Source organism: Oncorhynchus clarkii, chromosome 2 (assembly GCF_045791955.1).
Source record: "Oncorhynchus clarkii lewisi isolate Uvic-CL-2024 chromosome 2, UVic_Ocla_1.0, whole genome shotgun sequence".
In the NCBI taxonomy this organism is placed as follows: Eukaryota; Metazoa; Chordata; class Actinopteri; order Salmoniformes; family Salmonidae; genus Oncorhynchus; species Oncorhynchus clarkii.
This window is the reverse complement of record NC_092148.1, coordinates 90,713,090-90,732,373: the sequence shown is the minus strand read 5'-3', so window position 1 is coordinate 90,732,373 and position 19,284 is coordinate 90,713,090. Positions and strand designations below refer to the sequence as shown.

General features: G+C 46.6%; 1 protein-coding gene across 1 annotated transcript in view; it reads left to right on the top strand.

Moving 5' to 3' along the window:
* LOC139376078 (reelin-like) overlaps positions 1-19,284 on the top strand; it is a 278,855-nt gene that overhangs the window by 59,027 nt on the left and 200,544 nt on the right. The window contains exon 2 of the mRNA XM_071118239.1: positions 14,416-14,523. Coding sequence (XP_070974340.1) covers positions 14,416-14,523 — 108 coding nt within the window. The remainder of the gene's footprint in view (positions 1-14,415; positions 14,524-19,284) is intronic.

Below are 19,284 nucleotides of genomic sequence, written 5' to 3'. Positions count from 1 at the left end.
ACCAGTCACAACGGCGATAAGTTTCAATGGCGACCAGTCACAACGGTGACCAGTCACAACGGCGATCAGTCACAACGGCGATCAGTCACTATGGCGATCAATCACAACGGCGATCAGTCACAATGGCGGTCAGTCACAACTTCTCAGTCACAACGGCGAACAGTCACTATGGCGATCAGTCACAACGGCGACCAGTCACTATGGCGATCAGTCACTATGGCGATCAGTCAATCATTACGGGGCAGATTTTTATGACATGCATTGTGTAGTGCAGTGCAACACATTTTGTATATCAATCATTTCAATATTCTCTGATAACTGTTTTCTCTCCATCTCTCTGTCTATCTGTCTCTGTTTCTCCTGTTCAATATCCCTCTCTCGCTCCCTCCCTTTCTCTTTCTCTAACTTTCTCTCTCTCTCTCTCTCTCTCTCTCTCTCTCTCCGTTTCTCTCTCTTTCTCTCTCTGTCTCTCTTTCTCTGTCTCTTTGTTCCTCTCTCTCTCTCTCTCTCTCCCCCTCCCCCCCCCCCCCCCTCTCTCTCTCTCTCTATATATATATATATATATCTGTATTTGTAGCAGAGCTGAGTGATGGCACCCTTTTGACTCAATTCTACCCAGATGTTTGGTTGAACCATGAACCATGAACCATGCAAACACCTGCTTTGTACACACACACACACACACACACACACACACACACACACACACACACACACACACACACACACACACACACACACGCCAACACACACAGGTCTAGGATGAGAGCGTTGTTGATGAAGCTCTTGGTATTCCCCTCGGCGAGCAGTCAGCCAGAGATGGAGACAAGAATGTTAAGGATACCTTCAAAGGCCCTCCACCCTGCTCTTTAGAAATGTGTGTGTGTGTGTGTGTGTGTGTGCTGTGTTACTCCTCTCTTTCACCTAACGATGAAAGGGACCAGACTCATAAGCCAATCAGATCCATACTCATCTATTCACCTGTGGGGGGGATTTGGACACACACACACACACACACACACACACACACACACACACACACACACACACACACACACACACACACACACACACACACACACCTTCATCCCTCTATCCCTCCATCCCTTCATCCCTCCATCCCTTCATCATTTCACAACTACTACCCTATACACACAAGTGTAAAGGAATGAATAAGAATATGTACAGTGCCTTGCGAAAGTATTCGGCCCCCTTGAACTTTGCGACCTTTTGCCACATTTCAGGCTTCAAACATAAAGATATAAAACTGTATTTTTTTGTGAAGAATCAACAACAAGTGGGACACAATCATGAAGTGGAACGACATTTATTGGATATTTCAAACCTTTTTAACAAATCAAAAACTGAAAAATTGGGCGTGCAAAATTATTCAGCCCCCTCAGCTCGAGCTCAGTGAGGTTGGATGGAGAGCATTTGTGAACAGCAGTTTTCAGTTCTTTCCACAGATTCTCGATTGGATTCAGGTCTGGACTTTGACTTGGCCATTCTAACACCTGGATATGTTTATTTTTGAACCATTCCATTGTAGATTTTGCTTTATGTTTTGGATCATTGTCTTGTTGGAAGACAAATCTCCGTCCCACTCTCAGGTCTTTTGCAGACTGCATCAGGTTTTCTTCCAGAATGGTCCTGTATTTGGCTCCATCCATCTTCCCATCAATTTTAACCATCTTCCCTGTCCCTGCTGAAGAAAAGCAGGCCCAAACCATGATGCTGCCACCACCATGTTTGACAGTGGGGATGGTGTGTTCAGCTGTGTTGCTTTTACGCTAAACATAACGTTTTGCATTGTTGCCAAAAGTTCAATTTTGGTTTCATCTGACCAGAGCACCTTCTTCCACATGTTTGGTGTGTCTCCCAGGTGGCTTGTGGCAAACTTTAAACGACACTTTTTATGGATATCTTTAAGAAATGGCTTTCTTCTTGCCACTCTTCCATAAAGGCCAGATTTGTGCAATATACGACTGATTGTTGTCCTATGGACAGAGTCTCCCACCTCAGCTGTAGATCTCTGCAGTTCATCCAGAGTGATCATGGGCCTCTTGGCTGCATCTCTCATCAGTCTTCTCCTTGTATGAGCTGAAAGTTTAGACGGACGGCCAGGTCTTGGTAGATTTGCAGTGGTCTGATACTCCTTCCATTTCAATATTATCGCTTGCACAGTGCTCCTTGGGATGTTTAAAGCTTGGGAAATATTTTTGTATCCAAATCCGGCTTTAAACTTCTTCACAACAGTATCTCGGACCTGCCTGGTGTGTTCCTTGTTCTTCATGATGCTCTCTGCGCTTTTAACGGACCTCTGAGACTATCACAGTGCAGGTGCATTTATACGGAGACTTGATTACACACAGGTGGATTGTATTTATCATCATTAGTCATTTAGGTCAACATTGGATCATTCAGAGATCCTCACTGAACTTCTGGAGAGAGTTTCCTGCACTGAAAGTAAAGGGGCTGAATAATTTTGCACGCCCAATTTTTCAGTTTATGATTTGTTAAAAAAGTTTCAAATATCCAATAAATGTCGTTCCACTTCATGATTGTGTCCCACTTGTTGTTGATTCTTCACAAAAAAATACAGTTTTATATCTTTATGTTTGAAGCCTGAAATGTGGCAAAAGGTCGCAAAGTTCAAGGGGGCCGAATACTTTCGCAAGGCACTGTACATAAAAATATATGAATGATTGATGGCAGAACGGCATAGGCTAGATGCAGTAGATAGTATAGAGTACAGTACTGTATATACATATGAGATGAGTAAACATGTAAACATTACATGAAGTGGCATTGTTTAAAGTGGCTAGTGATATATTTATTACATACATTTTTCTGTTATTAAAGTGGCTGGAGTTGAGTCAGTATGTTGGCAGCAGTCACTCGATGTTAGTGGTGGCTGTTTAACAGTCTGATTGCCTTGAGATATAAGCTGTTTTTCAGTCTCTCGGTCCCAGCTTTGATGCACCTGTGCTGACCTCGCCTTCTGGATGGTAGAGGTGTGAACAGGCAGTGGCTTTGGTGGTTGATGTCCTTGATGATATTTTATGGCCTTCCTGTGACATCGGGTGGTGTATGTGTCCTGGAGGGCAGGTAGTTTGCACCCGGTGATGCGTTGTGCAGACCTCACTACCCTCTGGAGAGCCTTACGGTTATAGGCAGAGCAGTTGCCGTACCAGGCGGTGATACAGCCCGACAGGATGCTCTCGATTGTGCATCTGTAAAAGTTTGAGTGTTTTTGGTGACAAGCCAAATTTCTTCAGCCTCCTGAGGTTCAAGAGATGCTGCTGCGCCTTCTTCACCACACTGTCTGTGTGGGTGGACCATTTCAGTTTGTCCGTGATGTGTACGCCGAGGAACTTAAAACTTAAACTTAAAACTCCACCTTCTCCACTACTGTCCCTTCGATGTGGATAGGGGGGTGCTCCCTCTGCTGTTTCCTGAAGTCCACGATCATCTCCTTTGTTTTGTTGACGTTGAGTTTGAGGTTATTTTCCTGACACCACACTCCGAGGGCCCTCACCTCTTCCCTGAAGACCGTCTCGTCGTTGTTGGTGATCAAGCCTACCACTGTAGTGTCGTCTGTAAACTTGATGATTGAGTTGGAGGTGTGCGTGGCCATGCAGTCATGGGTGAACAGAGAGTACAGGAGAGGGCTGAGAACGCACCCTTGTTGGGCCCCAGTGTTGAGGATCAGAGGGGTGGAGATGTTGTTACCTACCCTCACCACCTTGGGGCGGCCCGTCAGGAAGTCCAGGACCCAGTCGCACAGGGCGGGGTTGAGTCCCAGGGTCTTGAGCTTAATGACGAGTTTGGATACTACACTAGGGTACTATGGTGTTAAATGCTGAGTTGTAGTCGATGAACAGCATTCTTACATAGGTATTCCTCTTGTCCAGATGGGATAGGGCAGTGTGCAGTGTGCAGTGTGATTGCGATTGCGTCGTCTGTGGGCCTATTGGGGTGGTAAGCAAATTGGAGTGGATCTAGGGTGTCAGGTAGGGTGGAGGTGATATGGTCCTTGACTAGTCTCTCAAAGCACTTCATGATGACGGAAGTGAGTGCTACGGGGCGGTAGTCGTTTAGCTCAGTTACCTTAGCCCTCTTGAAGCATGTGGGAACAGAAAACTGGGATAAGGTTTGATTGAATATGTCCAAAAGCACACCAGCCAGCTGGTCTGCGCATGCTATGAGGACGCGGCTGGGGATGCCGTCTGGGCCTGCAGCCTTGTGAGGGTTAAAACGTTTAAATGTTTCACACACGTTAGCTGCAGTGAAGGATAGTCTGCAGGTACTGTAGCGGGCCGTGTCAGTGGCACTGTATTGCCCTCAAAGCGAGCAAAGAAGTTGTTTAGTTTGTCTGGGAGCAAGACATCGTGGTCCGCGACGGGCTGGTTTTTCTTTTGTAGTCCCTGTTTGACTGTAGACACATGTCAGAGACAGACAGAGACTAATACACATGTTGGAGACAGACAGAGACTAATACACATGTTGGAGACAGACAGAGATTAATACACATGTTGGAGACAGACAGAGACTAATACACATGTTGGAGACAGACAGAGACTAATACACATGTCAGAGACAGACAGAGACTAATACACATGTCAGAGACAGACAGAGACTAATACACATGTTGGAGACAGACAGAGACTAATACACATGTTGGAGGCAGACAGAGACTAATACACATGTTGGAGACAGACAGAGATTAATACACATGTTGGAGACAGACAGAGACTAATACACATGTTGGAGACAGACAGAGACTAATACACATGTTGGAGACAGACAGAGACAAATACACATGTTGGAGACAGACAGAGACTAATACATGTTGGAGACAGACAGAGACTAATACACATGTCAGAGACAGACAGAGACTAATACACATGTTGGAGACAGACAGAGACTAATACACATGTTGGAGACAGACAGAGACTAATACACATGTTGGAGACAGACAGAGACTAATACACATGTTGGAGACAGACAGAGATTAATACACATGTCAGAGACAGACAGAGACTAATACACATGTTGGAGGCAGACAGAGACTAATACACATGTTGGAGGCAGACAGAGACTAATACACATGTTGGAGGCAGACAGAGACTAATACACATGTTGGAGACAGACAGAGACTAATACATGTTGGAGACAGACAGAGACTAATACACATGTCAGAGACAGACAGAGACTAATACACATGTCAGAGACAGACAGAGACTAATACACATGTTGGAGACAGACAGAGACTAATACACATGTTGGAGACAGACAGAGACTAATACACATGTTGGAGACAGACAGAGACTAATACACATGTTGGAGGCAGACAGAGACTAATACACATGTTGGAGGCAGACAGAGACTAATACACATGTTGGAGACAGACAGAGACGAATACACATGTTGGAGACAGACAGAGACTAATACACATGTTGGAGACAGACAGAGATTAATACACATGTCAGAGACAGACAGAGACTAATACACATGTTGGAGACAGACAGAGACTAATACACATGTTGGAGACAGACAGAGACTAATACACATGTCGGAGACAGACAGAGACTAATACACATGTCAGAAACAGACAGAGACTAATACACATGTTGGAGACAGACAGAGACTAATACACATGTTGGAGACAGACAGAGACTAATACACATGTTGGAGGCAGACAGAGACTAATACACATGTTTGAGACAGACAGAGATTAATACACATGCTGGAGGCAGACAGAGACTAATACACATGTTGGAGACAGACAGAGATTAATACACATCTTGGAGACAGACAGAGACTATTACACATGTTGGAGACAGACAGAGACTAATACACATGTTGGAGACAGACAGAGACTAATACACATGTTGGAGACAGACAGAGACTAATACACATGTTGGAGACAGACAGAGACTAATACACATGTTGGAGACAGACAGAGATTAATACACATGTTGGAGACAGACAGAGACTAATACACATGTTGGAGACAGACAGAGACTAATACACATGTCAGAGACAGACAGAGACTAATACACATGTTGGAGACAGACAGAGACTAATACACATGTTGGAGACAGACAGAGACTAATACACATGTCAGAGACAGACAGAGACTAATACACATGTTGGAGACAGACAGAGACTAATACACGTGTCAGAGACAGACAGAGACTAATACACATGTCAGAGACAGACAGAGACTAATATACATGTTGGAGACAGACAGAGACGAATGCACATGTCGGAGACAGACAGAGACTAATACACATGTTGGAGACAGACAGAGACTAATACACATGTCAGAGACAGACAGAGACTAATACACATGTTGGAGACAGACAGAGACTAATACACATGTCAGAGACAGACAGAGACTAATACACATGTCAGAGACAGACAGAGACTAATACACATATCAGAGACAGACAGAGACTAATACACATGTCGGAGACAGACAGAGACTAATACACATGTCAGAGACAGACAGAGACTAATACACATGTTGGAGACAGACAGAGACTAATACACATGTTGGAGACAGACAGAGACTAATACACATGTCAGAGACAGACAGAGACTAATACACATGTTGGAGACAGACAGAGACTAATACACATGTTGGAGACAGACAGAGACTAATACACATGTTGGAGACAGACAGAGACTAATACACATGTTGGAGACAGACAGAGACTAATACACATGTTGGAGACAGACAGAGATTAATACACATGTTGGAGACAGACAGAGACTAATACACATGTCAGAGACAGACAGAGACTAATACAGATGTTGGAGACAGACAGAGACTAACACACATGTCAGAGACAGACAGAGACTAATACACATGTCAGAGACAGACAGAGACTAATACACATGTTGGAGACAGACAGAGACTAATACACATGTCAGAGACAGACAGCGACTAATACACATGTCAGAGGCAGACAGAGACTAATACACATGTTGGAGACAGACAGAGACTAATACACATGTTGGAGGCAGACAGAGACTAATACACATGTTGGAGACAGACAGAGACTAATACACATGTTGGAGACAGACAGAGACTAATACACATGTTGGAGACAGACAGAGACTAATACACATGTCAGAGACAGACAGAGACTAATACACATGTTGGAGACAGACAGAGACTAATACACATGTCAGAGACAGACAGAGACTAATACACATGTTGGAGACAGACAGAGACTAATACACATGTTGGAGACAGACAGAGACTAATACACATGTCAGAGACAGACAGAGACTAATACACATGTCAGAGACAGACATAGACTAATACACATGTTAGAGACAGACAGAGACTAATACATGTTGGAGACAGACAGAGACTAATACACATGTCAGAGACAGACAGAGACTAATAAACTTGTCAGAGACAGACAGAGACTAATACACATGTTGGAGACAGACAGAGACTAATGCACATGTTGGAGACAGACAGAGACTAATACACATGTTGGAGACAGACAGAGACTAATACACATGTTGGAGACAGACAGAGACTAATATACATGTTGGAGACAGACAGAGACTAATACACATGTCGGAGACAGACAGAGACTAATACACATGTTGGAGGCAGACAGAGACTAATACACATGTTGGAGACAGACAGAGACTAATACACATGTTGGAGACAGACAGAGACTAATACACATGTCAGAGATAGACAGAGACTAATACACATGTCAGAGACAGACAGACAAACTACACCACTTTCTTTTCAAATGTTTCCTCCAATTCCCCCAAAACGGAAGCGGAATCCTCGGTCAGTTAACGGCTTTGGTTCCAAACAAGTTCTTCTTCTTTCATGTACTCCCAGTCATCCAGTCATCCAGACACCCAAACAGACAGACACCCAGTCATCCAGACACCCAGTCATCCAGACACCCAGACACCCAGACACCCAGTCATCCAGACACCCAGACAGAAAACACCCAGTCATCCAGACACCCAGACAGACAGACACCCAGTCATCCAGACACCCAAACAGACAGACACCCAGTCATCCATACACCCAGTCATCCAGACACCCAGACACCCAGTCATCCAGACACCCAGACACCCAGTCATCCAGATACCCAGACAGACAGACACCCAGTCATCCAGACACCCAGTTATCCAGACACCCAGACAGACAGACACCCAGTCAACCAGACACCCAGACACCCAGTCAACCAGACACCCAGACACCCAGTCATCCAGACACCCAGACAGACAGAAACCCAGTCATCCAGGCACCCAAACAGACACCCAAACAGACAGACACCCAGCCATCCAGACACCCAAACAGACAGACACCCAGTCATCCAGACACCCAGTCATCCAGACACCCAGTCATCCAGACACCCAGACACCCAGACACCCAGACAGACAGAGACCCAGTCATCCAGACACCCAGACACCCAGACACCCAGTCATCCAGACACCCAGGCACCCAGTCAACCAGACACCCAGACACCCAGTCATCCAGACACCCAAACAAACAGACACCCAGACACCCAAACAGACAGACACCCAGTCATCCATACACCCAAACAGACAGAAACCCAGTCATCCAGACACCCAAACAGACACCCAAACAGACAGACACCCAGCCATCCAGACACCCAAACAGACAGACACCCAGTCATCCAGACACCCAGTCATCCAGACACCCAGACAGACAGACACCCAGTCATCCAGACACCCAAACAGACAGACACCCAGTCATCCAGACACCCAGACAGACACCCAAACAGACAGACACCCAAACAGACACCCAGTCATTCAGACACCCACACAGACAGACACTCAGTCATCCAGACACCCAAACAGACAGACACCCACACACCCAAACAGACAAACAGGCAGACAGGCAACCAGACAGGAACCCAGACAGACAGACACCCAGACAGACATCCAGACAGACAGACAGACAGACAGACACCAAGACAGAAACCCAAACACTCTGTAGTCCTGTGGTCCTGTCACTCTGTAGTCCAGTAGTCCTGTCACTCTGTAGTCATGTAGTCCTGTGGTCCAGTCACTCTGTAGTCCTGTGGTCCTGTCACTCTATAGTCCTGTGGTCCTGTCACTCTGTAGTCCTGTGGTCCTGTCACTCTGTAGTCCTGTGGTCCTGTCACTCTGTAGTCATGTAGTCCTGTGGTCCTGTCACTCTGAAGTCATGTAAGTCCTGTCACTCTGAAGTCATGTAGTCCTGTGATGTTTCATTACACTGAAGTTGTCCTCTTGTGTTTTTACACTAGTGATGTAGGCATGTAGTCCAACGGTCCTGTCACTCTCTAGTCATGTGGCGAGTGGAGTTTTACAGTAACTCCAGTAATGTAGTCATGTGACGAGTTGAGTTTTACAGTAACTCCAGTAAATGTAGTCATGAGACGAGTGGAGTTTTACAGCAACTCCAGTAATGTAGTCATGAGACGAGTGGAGATTTACAGTAACTTTCATAATGTAGTCATATGACGAGTGGAGTTTTACAGTAACTCCAGTAAATGTAGTCATGTGACGAGTGGAGTTTTACAGTAACTCCAGTAATGTAGTCATGTGACGAGTTGAGTTTTACAGTAACTCCAGTAAATGTAGTCATGTGACGAGTGGAGTTTTACAGTAACTCCAGTAATGTAGTCATGAGACGAGTGGAGATTTACAGTAACTTTCATAATGTAGTCATGTGACGAGTGGAGTTTTACAGTAACTCCAGTAAATGTAGTCATGTGGTGCTGTGGTCCTGTCACTCAGAGTTAGGCATACACAGAGTAGCATTAGCTCGCTAACCTGCTTCCCCAGGGGAACACTGCGGTTTCCTCGAGTGAATGGATCCCACACTATGACCAGGCGATGAATTGGGATGAACTGGGAACACCGGGGTGAATTGTTTGGTTGGTCACCATGGCAATAATACAAGCCAATAAACTCTTCAAATTATAATGGATCAGCTTTAATATCACAGATCGATTGTAGCTTCCATCGATGTAAATGTCTGCATCACTTCCATATGTTTTTGGGGGTAAATATATTTATATACATACATACATACATACATACATACATACATACACACATACATACATACATACATACATACATACATACATACATACATACATACATACACATACATACATACATACATACATACATACATACATACATACATACATACATACATACATACATACATACATACATACATACATACATACATACATACATACATACATACATACATACACATACATACATACATACATACATACATACATACATACATACATACATACATACATACATACATACATACATACATACATACATACATACATACATACATACATACACATACATACATACATACATACATACATACATACATACACACACACACATACATACATACATACACACATACATACATACATACATACATACATACATACATACATACATACATACATACATACATACATACATACATACATACATACATACATACATACATACATACATACATACATACATACATACATACACCCAGACAGACAGAGACCCAGTCATCCAGACACCCAGACACCCAGACACCCAGTCATCCAGACACCCAGGCACCCAGTCAACCAGACACCCAGACACCCAGTCATCCAGACACCCAAACAAACAGACACCCAGACACCCAAACAGACAGACACCCAGTCATCCATACACCCAAACAGACAGAAACCCAGTCATCCAGACACCCAAACAGACACCCAAACAGACAGACACCCAGCCATCCAGACACCCAAACAGACAGACACCCAGTCATCCAGACACCCAGTCATCCAGACACCCAGACAGACAGACACCCAGTCATCCAGACACCCAAACAGACAGACACCCAGTCATCCAGACACCCAGACAGACACCCAAACAGACAGACACCCAAACAGACACCCAGTCATTCAGACACCCACACAGACAGACACTCAGTCATCCAGACACCCAAACAGACAGACACCCACACACCCAAACAGACAAACAGGCAGACAGGCAACCAGACAGGAACCCAGACAGACAGACACCCAGACAGACATCCAGACAGACAGACAGACAGACAGACACCAAGACAGAAACCCAAACACTCTGTAGTCCTGTGGTCCTGTCACTCTGTAGTCCAGTAGTCCTGTCACTCTGTAGTCATGTAGTCCTGTGGTCCAGTCACTCTGTAGTCCTGTGGTCCTGTCACTCTATAGTCCTGTGGTCCTGTCACTCTGTAGTCCTGTGGTCCTGTCACTCTGTAGTCCTGTGGTCCTGTCACTCTGTAGTCATGTAGTCCTGTGGTCCTGTCACTCTGAAGTCATGTAAGTCCTGTCACTCTGAAGTCATGTAGTCCTGTGATGTTTCATTACACTGAAGTTGTCCTCTTGTGTTTTTACACTAGTGATGTAGGCATGTAGTCCAACGGTCCTGTCACTCTCTAGTCATGTGGCGAGTGGAGTTTTACAGTAACTCCAGTAATGTAGTCATGTGACGAGTTGAGTTTTACAGTAACTCCAGTAAATGTAGTCATGAGACGAGTGGAGTTTTACAGCAACTCCAGTAATGTAGTCATGAGACGAGTGGAGATTTACAGTAACTTTCATAATGTAGTCATATGACGAGTGGAGTTTTACAGTAACTCCAGTAAATGTAGTCATGTGACGAGTGGAGTTTTACAGTAACTCCAGTAATGTAGTCATGTGACGAGTTGAGTTTTACAGTAACTCCAGTAAATGTAGTCATGTGACGAGTGGAGTTTTACAGTAACTCCAGTAATGTAGTCATGAGACGAGTGGAGATTTACAGTAACTTTCATAATGTAGTCATGTGACGAGTGGAGTTTTACAGTAACTCCAGTAAATGTAGTCATGTGGTGCTGTGGTCCTGTCACTCAGAGTTAGGCATACACAGAGTAGCATTAGCTCGCTAACCTGCTTCCCCAGGGGAACACTGCGGTTTCCTCGAGTGAATGGATCCCACACTATGACCAGGCGATGAATTGGGATGAACTGGGAACACCGGGGTGAATTGTTTGGTTGGTCACCATGGCAATAATACAAGCCAATAAACTCTTCAAATTATAATGGATCAGCTTTAATATCACAGATCGATTGTAGCTTCCATCGATGTAAATGTCTGCATCACTTCCATATTTTTTTGGGGGTAAATATATTTATATACATACATACATACATACATACATACATACATACACACATACATACATACATACATACATACATACATACATACATACATACATACATACATACATACATACACATACATACATACATACATACATACATACATACATACATACATACATACATACATACATACATACATACATACATACATACATACATACATACATACATACATACATACACATACATACATACATACATACATACATACATACATACATACATACATACATACATACATACATACATACATACATACATACATACATACATACATACATACATACACATACATACATACATACATACATACATACATACACACACACACATACATACATACATACACACATACATACATACATACATACATACATACATACATACATACATACATACATACATACATACATACATACATACATACATACATACATACATACATACATACATACATACATACATACATACATACACACACACATACATACATACATACATACATACATACATACATACATACATACATACATACATACATACATACACATATGCACACGCACACGCGCGCACACACACACACACACACACACACACACACACACACACACACACACACACACACACACACATATACATACTATATACATACAGTACTATATACATACTATATCCATACAGTACTATATACATACAGTACTATATACATTTTACGGACACAACATGCATGAGCTGGTTCAATTTACTGTATTTCTCCAACTTGTTATTAGTATTTCACAGTGCCTGGTTATATCAGACAACGTTATGTTGGGTTACTCTACAGTATGTGACTCAGACCTCGACTTGGCCTGCTCCAGGGTTACTCTTGTTGGGTGAAATTACACTTCCCAGTGATAGCAGGTAGCATCTGTGACAGTGTGGCACCACCACCTCTGTAGCTGCACAGCACCTGCACACCCAACTATGTCCTCTCCCTCTCTCCCTCCTTGCTCCCCTCTCTTCCTCTCTCCCTCCTTGCTCCCCTCTCTCCCTCTCTACCTCCCTGCTCCCCTCTCGCCCTCTCTCCCTCCCTGCTCCCCTCTCTCCCTCTCTACCTCCCTGCTCCCCTCTCTCCCTCTCTACCTCCCTGCTCCCCTCTCTCCCTCACTACCGCCCTTCTCCCCTCTCTCCCTCTCTACCTCCCTGCTCCCCTCTCTCCCTCTCTACCTCCCTCCTCCCCTCTCTCCCTCTCTACCTCACTGCTCCCCTCTCTCCCTCTCTACCTCCCTGCTCCTCTCTCTCCCTCTCTACCTCCCTGCTACCCTCTCTCCCTCTCTCCCTCCCTGCTCCACTCTCTCCCTCTCTACCTCCCTGCTCCCCTCTCTCCCTCTCTTCCTCCCTGCTCCCCTCTCTCCCTCTCTCCCTCCCTGCTCCCCTCTCTCCCTCTCTACCTCCCTGCTCCCCTCTCTCCCTCTCCCTCCCTGCTCCCTTCTATCCCTCTCTACCTCCCTCCTCACCTCTCTCCCTCTCTACCTCCCTGCTCCCCGCTCTCACTCTCTACCTCCCTGCTCCCCTCTCTCCCTCTCTACCTCCCTGCTCCCCTCTCTCCCTCACTACCGCCCTGCTCCCCTCTCTCCCTCTCTACCTCATTGCTCCCCTCTCTCCCTCTCTACCTCCCTCCTCCCCTCTCTCCCTCTCTACCTCCCTGCTCCCCTCTCTCCCTCTCTACCTCCCTGCTCCCCTCTCTCCCTCTCTACTTCCCTGCTCCCCTCTCTCCCTCCTGCCTCTCTCACCCACTTTATTACTCTCTCTATCTCCCTCCCGCCCTCCCCCTTACTTTCCCTTCCCCTCACCCCACCCTCCCTCAGGGGATTCCTTCTCACCTTCCCCTCTCTAACGACCTTGCTAGAATCCTTGTTAACACCTGTGTTCTGAGGCTCGTTAGGTTGGTTAGTCTCGTTAGCAGCAGTGAGGATGTGAGAGGAGTGGTGGTGTGAGGCACGTTCTCTGTCAGATAGTGAAACATCACACTGGGCAATTAGCTACTGTATATAGATAAGTAGACCTGTTGAAAGAAAAAATACAAACCCCCCACTGTTGAACGAATGTTTCAAAATGTATTAAAAATCTCTCTCTTCCTGTCTCTCCACAGTGACTGTCTCCACCAGTACTTATTTTGATGGTCTGCTGGTGACCGGTCTCTACACGTCCACTCCTGTCCAGTCTGCTCCTATCCCTGCTCCTGCTGCATTCGGATTCGGTAAGTCAACCAATCCCGTTACTTGATGTCCTCAACAACGTGTAATTTAGCCAATGAAAGACAAGCCAACACTTCTATTCTACTGTGCTACTGAGCCTAAAGCACATGGAATTGGCTTTCCATTCCTTAATCAGCTGTCACTGGTGAAACCCCTTCCATCCACCTGTTGCTTTCAGATCAATGCAGATGAAGGAACTGAAATTACTTCAGTGTATTCCCCACAAAACTGTGTGTGAGAGAGTCTGTAAAGCTCACCCAGTCCATTGATACCAGTCCAGCCCCTGACGATACCAGACACAAAAGCACACAAACAGCCCAGACGATCTAACAGGCTACAATGGATTGGACTGGAATTGAGTCTGAGAATAGATACAACTGGGGTTGAGATGGGGGATGATGTGGACTGGGGTTGAGTCTGGGGATGAGTCTGGGGTTGATGTGGACTGGGGTTGAGTCTGGGAATGGTGTGGCCTGAGGTTGAGTCTGGGGATGATGTGGCCTGGGGTTGAGTCTGAGGATGAGTCTGGGGATGATGTGGACTGGGGTTGAGACTGGGGATGAGTCTGGGGATGATGTGGACTGGGGTTGAGTCTGGGGGTGATGTGGACTGGGGTTGAGTCTGGGGATGAGTCTGGGGATGAGTCTGGGGTTGATGTGGACTGGGGTTGAGTCTGGGGATGGTGTGGCCTGAGGTTGAGTCTGGGGATGATGTGGCCTGGGTTTGAGTCTGGGGATGAGTCTGGGGATGATGTGGCCTGGGGTTGAGTCTGGGGATGAGTCTGGGGATGATGTGGACTGGGTTTGAGTCTGGGGATGATGTGGACTGGGGTTGAGTCAGAAGGTTGATGTGGACTGGGTTTGAGTCTGGGGATGATGGGGCCTGAGGTTGAGTCTGGGGATGAGTCTGGGGATGATGTGGACTGGGTTTGAGTCTGGGGATGATGGGGCCTGAGGTTGAGTCTGGGGATGATGTGGCCTGGGGTTGAGTCTGGGGAGAAGTCTGGGGATGATGTGGCCTGAGGTTGAGTCTGGGGATGATGTGGCCTGAGGTTGAGTCTGGGGATGATGTGGCCTGAGGTTGAGTCTGGGGATGATGTGGACTGGGGTTGAGTCTGGGGATGATGTGGCCTGGGGTTGAGTCTGGGGATGAGTCTGGGGATGATGTGGACTGGGGTTGAGTCTGGGGATGATGGGGCCTGAGGTTGAGTCTGGGGATGATGTGGCCTGAGGTTGAGTCTGTGGATGATGTTGCCTGGGGTTGAGACTGGGGATGATGTGGCCTGGGGTTGAGTCTGGGGATGATTGTTGGGATTCATTCATTCTTACTGTTTGATCGTTGAAAGAAGAAAACAGATATGTCAATGGAGAGGAGAAATACTGTAGAGATACAATACTTAAACAATAAGGCCTGTTCCTAGGCACGACGCAAAGTGGAGTGCCTGGACAGCCCTTAGCCGTGGTATATTGGCCATTTACCACACACCCCAGAGGTGCCTTATTGCGTTCATAAACTGGTTACCAACTTAACTAGAGCAGGAAAAAAACATGTTTTTCATACCCATGGTATAGTCTTGATATACCACGGCTGTCAGCCAATCAGCATTCAGGGTTCAAACCACCCAGTTTATAAATTATGTTGAATGCTGTGGGAAATACATTATAAACCCACAAGAGAAGACCTATCATTAAGACATTAGTTGGAACAATGGACAATAGAGAAAAAGACCAAACGGTTTCATACACTGACTGACTGTCGTATTATTAACGATCTATACTCAGCTAGTACGCAGGCCAAGCAGTCCTACTGTATGCATTCCAGACCACAAAAGGTCATTCTGCTCTTCTCAGAAACTGCATCAGTGTTAGCCATGGGCTGGAAGTGTCCGTGTGTACAGGACATGGGCTGGAAGTGTCAGTGTGTACTGGCCATGGGCTGGAAGTGTCCGTGTGTACAGGACATGGGCTGGAAGTGTCAGTGTGTACTGGCCATGGGCTGGAAGTGTCAGTGTGTACAGGACATGGGCTGGAAGTGTCAGTGTGTACAGGACATGGGCTGGAAGTGTCAGTGTGTACAGGACATGGGCTGGAAGTGTCAGTGTGTACAGGACATGGGCTGGAAGTGTCAGTGTGTACAGGACATGGGCTGGAAGTGTCCGTGTGTACTGGCCATGGGCTGGAAGTTCAGTGAAAGATGTAATGACTGCATGCTTTGATACGATAGCTGTATCTCTGTCTTTGGTGTGTACTGGACATGGGCTCCATGTGTCTGTGACTGAATTCTTACTCACTGAAACACAACGCTGAAACACGACACGATGCTGAAACACGACACAACGCTGAAACACAACGCTGAAACACGACACAACACTGAAACACGACACAACGCTGAAACACGACACAACGCTGAAACACGACACAACGCTGAAACACAACGCTGAAACACGACACAACGCTGAAACACGACACAACGCTGAAACACAACGCTGAAACACAACACTGAAACGATAGCTCTCCACTTCTGACTCTAAAGCCTGTTTGGCAGGAATCACATGGTCATTATCAATCAAAGGGATCAACAGAGAAGAACAGAAACAAACTCTGTTTCATAGGAAACTAATGCACTGAGAAAAACTGGAACTGAGAAGGTTTCAAAGTTGAAATATCTGCAAATGGGACCGCGCAGTGTGCCTAGGTTGGAGTTGTCTTTAGGGGGCAGTGAGGTCATAATGCAGCCACAAAGAGAGCTGTTCCCAGGGCTCCAGGCCCAAACTGTTCCCAGGGCTCCAGGCCCAAACTGTACACAGGGCTCCAGTTCCCAGGGCTTCAGGTCCCAGGGCTCCAGGTCCAAACTGTGCCCAGGGCTCCAGGTCCCAGGGCTCCAGGTCCAAACTGTTCCCAGGGCTCCAGGTCCCAGGGCTCCAGGCCAAACGGAATTAACCAGTGTATCTGGGTTTTCTCCTGCTTGCCATTGGCAGGCCTGATTTTTGGCAGAGGCATCCAAGAGTTGGGCCTCCAACATTGCGTCACCTTTGCTTCACAGAGACGTCTTGAGCTGTGCCTGTGACTCATTCATTAGAAGAAGTTTGGGAGAAACTCCCAGACTGATGGGCAAACCTCAGCAGGGTAGTCATTCACACAGGTCTCAGCTGAAGAGCTCCGGGATCTTCTTCCTCTTCATCCTCCTCTCTGTGTGTCTCCTTTAGGAGCACCAATACACAAACACATTGAAAAGGTTCCTGTAGCAGAGGAAACACAAGGGGGGAGTTGTATTAGTGTAACACACATTGCTGAACACCAGAGCAGGATTCCCAGCAGGAAGTCACTGGTTCAGTTCTTGTTTTATTGTTCCTCTATAGTTCATCTGTACCATCAGAACGCTGTTCCTGGAGGTCCCCAGAGGGGGAGAGGACAGGGAGAGAGAGAAAGAGAGAGAGGGACAGAGATATTGAGGGGAGACAGAGGAAGATAGAGAATGGAGGAGACAGAATGAGGGGAGACAGAGGGAGAGAGAGATGGGGAGAGATAGAGAACGAGAGAATGAGGGAAAAGTAGAGAACAAGGACAGGAGAGTCAGAGAGAGGGGAAACAGAGGGAGAGTCAGAGAGAGGGCGAGACAGAGGGCGAGTCAGAGAGAGGGCGAGACAGAGGGCGAGTCAGAGAGAGGGCGAGACATGGAGAGGGAGAGACAGAGCGAGAGGAGAGTCAAAACACTCTTCCATGAGCGCCAGGAAAGCCAGAGTATTGATGAGGTAGTGTTGTAGCAGAGAGCCAGTGTTTCAAAGGAACCTCTTTGATGATAATAAAGTGTAACGATGACGAGCTCGGGATGTTGATGTGACACGCTCATTAAGGACAAAGGGGGTCATGGATCAGGGACGAGGACAGGGACAGGTGGGTAGGGGGTATGTTTGGGAGTGTCAAGGCCAGGGTGTGGCTCTATAATATCTATAATCCAATATTCAGAGGCATAATCAGGCCAAACACATACACACACACACACACACACACACACACACACACATACACAAACACATATACACACAGTGCCGTATTGTTCAGCTGGGTGACAAGGACTAGGGGAGTGAGGCCGCGTAGTTTGGATCTGTCTCCTGTTGTTCGGGCTGCCTGTGGCTGTGTGGGGATCTAGCTGTGTGGGGCTCTAGCTGTGTGGGGCTCTAGCTGTGTGGGGCTCTAGCTGTGTGGCTCTAGCTGTGTGGGGCTCTAGCTGTGTTGGGCTCTAGCTGTGTGGGGATCTAGCTGTGTGGGGCTCTAGCTGTGTGGGGATCTAGCTGTGTGGGGCTCTAGCTGTGTGGGGCTCTAGCTGTGTGGGGCTCTAGCTGTGTGGGGATCTAGCTGTGTTGGGCTCTAGCTGTGTGGGGATCTAGCTGTGCTGTGGGGATCTAGCTGTGTGGGGCTCTAGCTGTGCTGTGGGGATCTAGCTGTGTGGGGCTATAGCTGTGTGGGGATCTAGCTGTGTGGGGATCTAGCTGTGTGGGGCTCTAGCTGTGCTGTGGGGATCTAGCTCTGTGGGGCTCTAGCTGTGCTATGGGGATCTAGCTGTGTGGGGCTCTAGCTGTGCTGTGGGGATCTAGCTGTGTGGGGCTCTAGCTGTGCTGTGGGGATCTAGCTGTGTGGGGCTCTAGCTGTGCTGTGGGGATCTAGCTGTGCTGTGGGGATCTAGCTGTGCTGTGGGGAATGCACTCTCCACCACACTGACTCATATTCAAAGGATGTGCAAGCTTCTTGGGGGCTGTATTGACA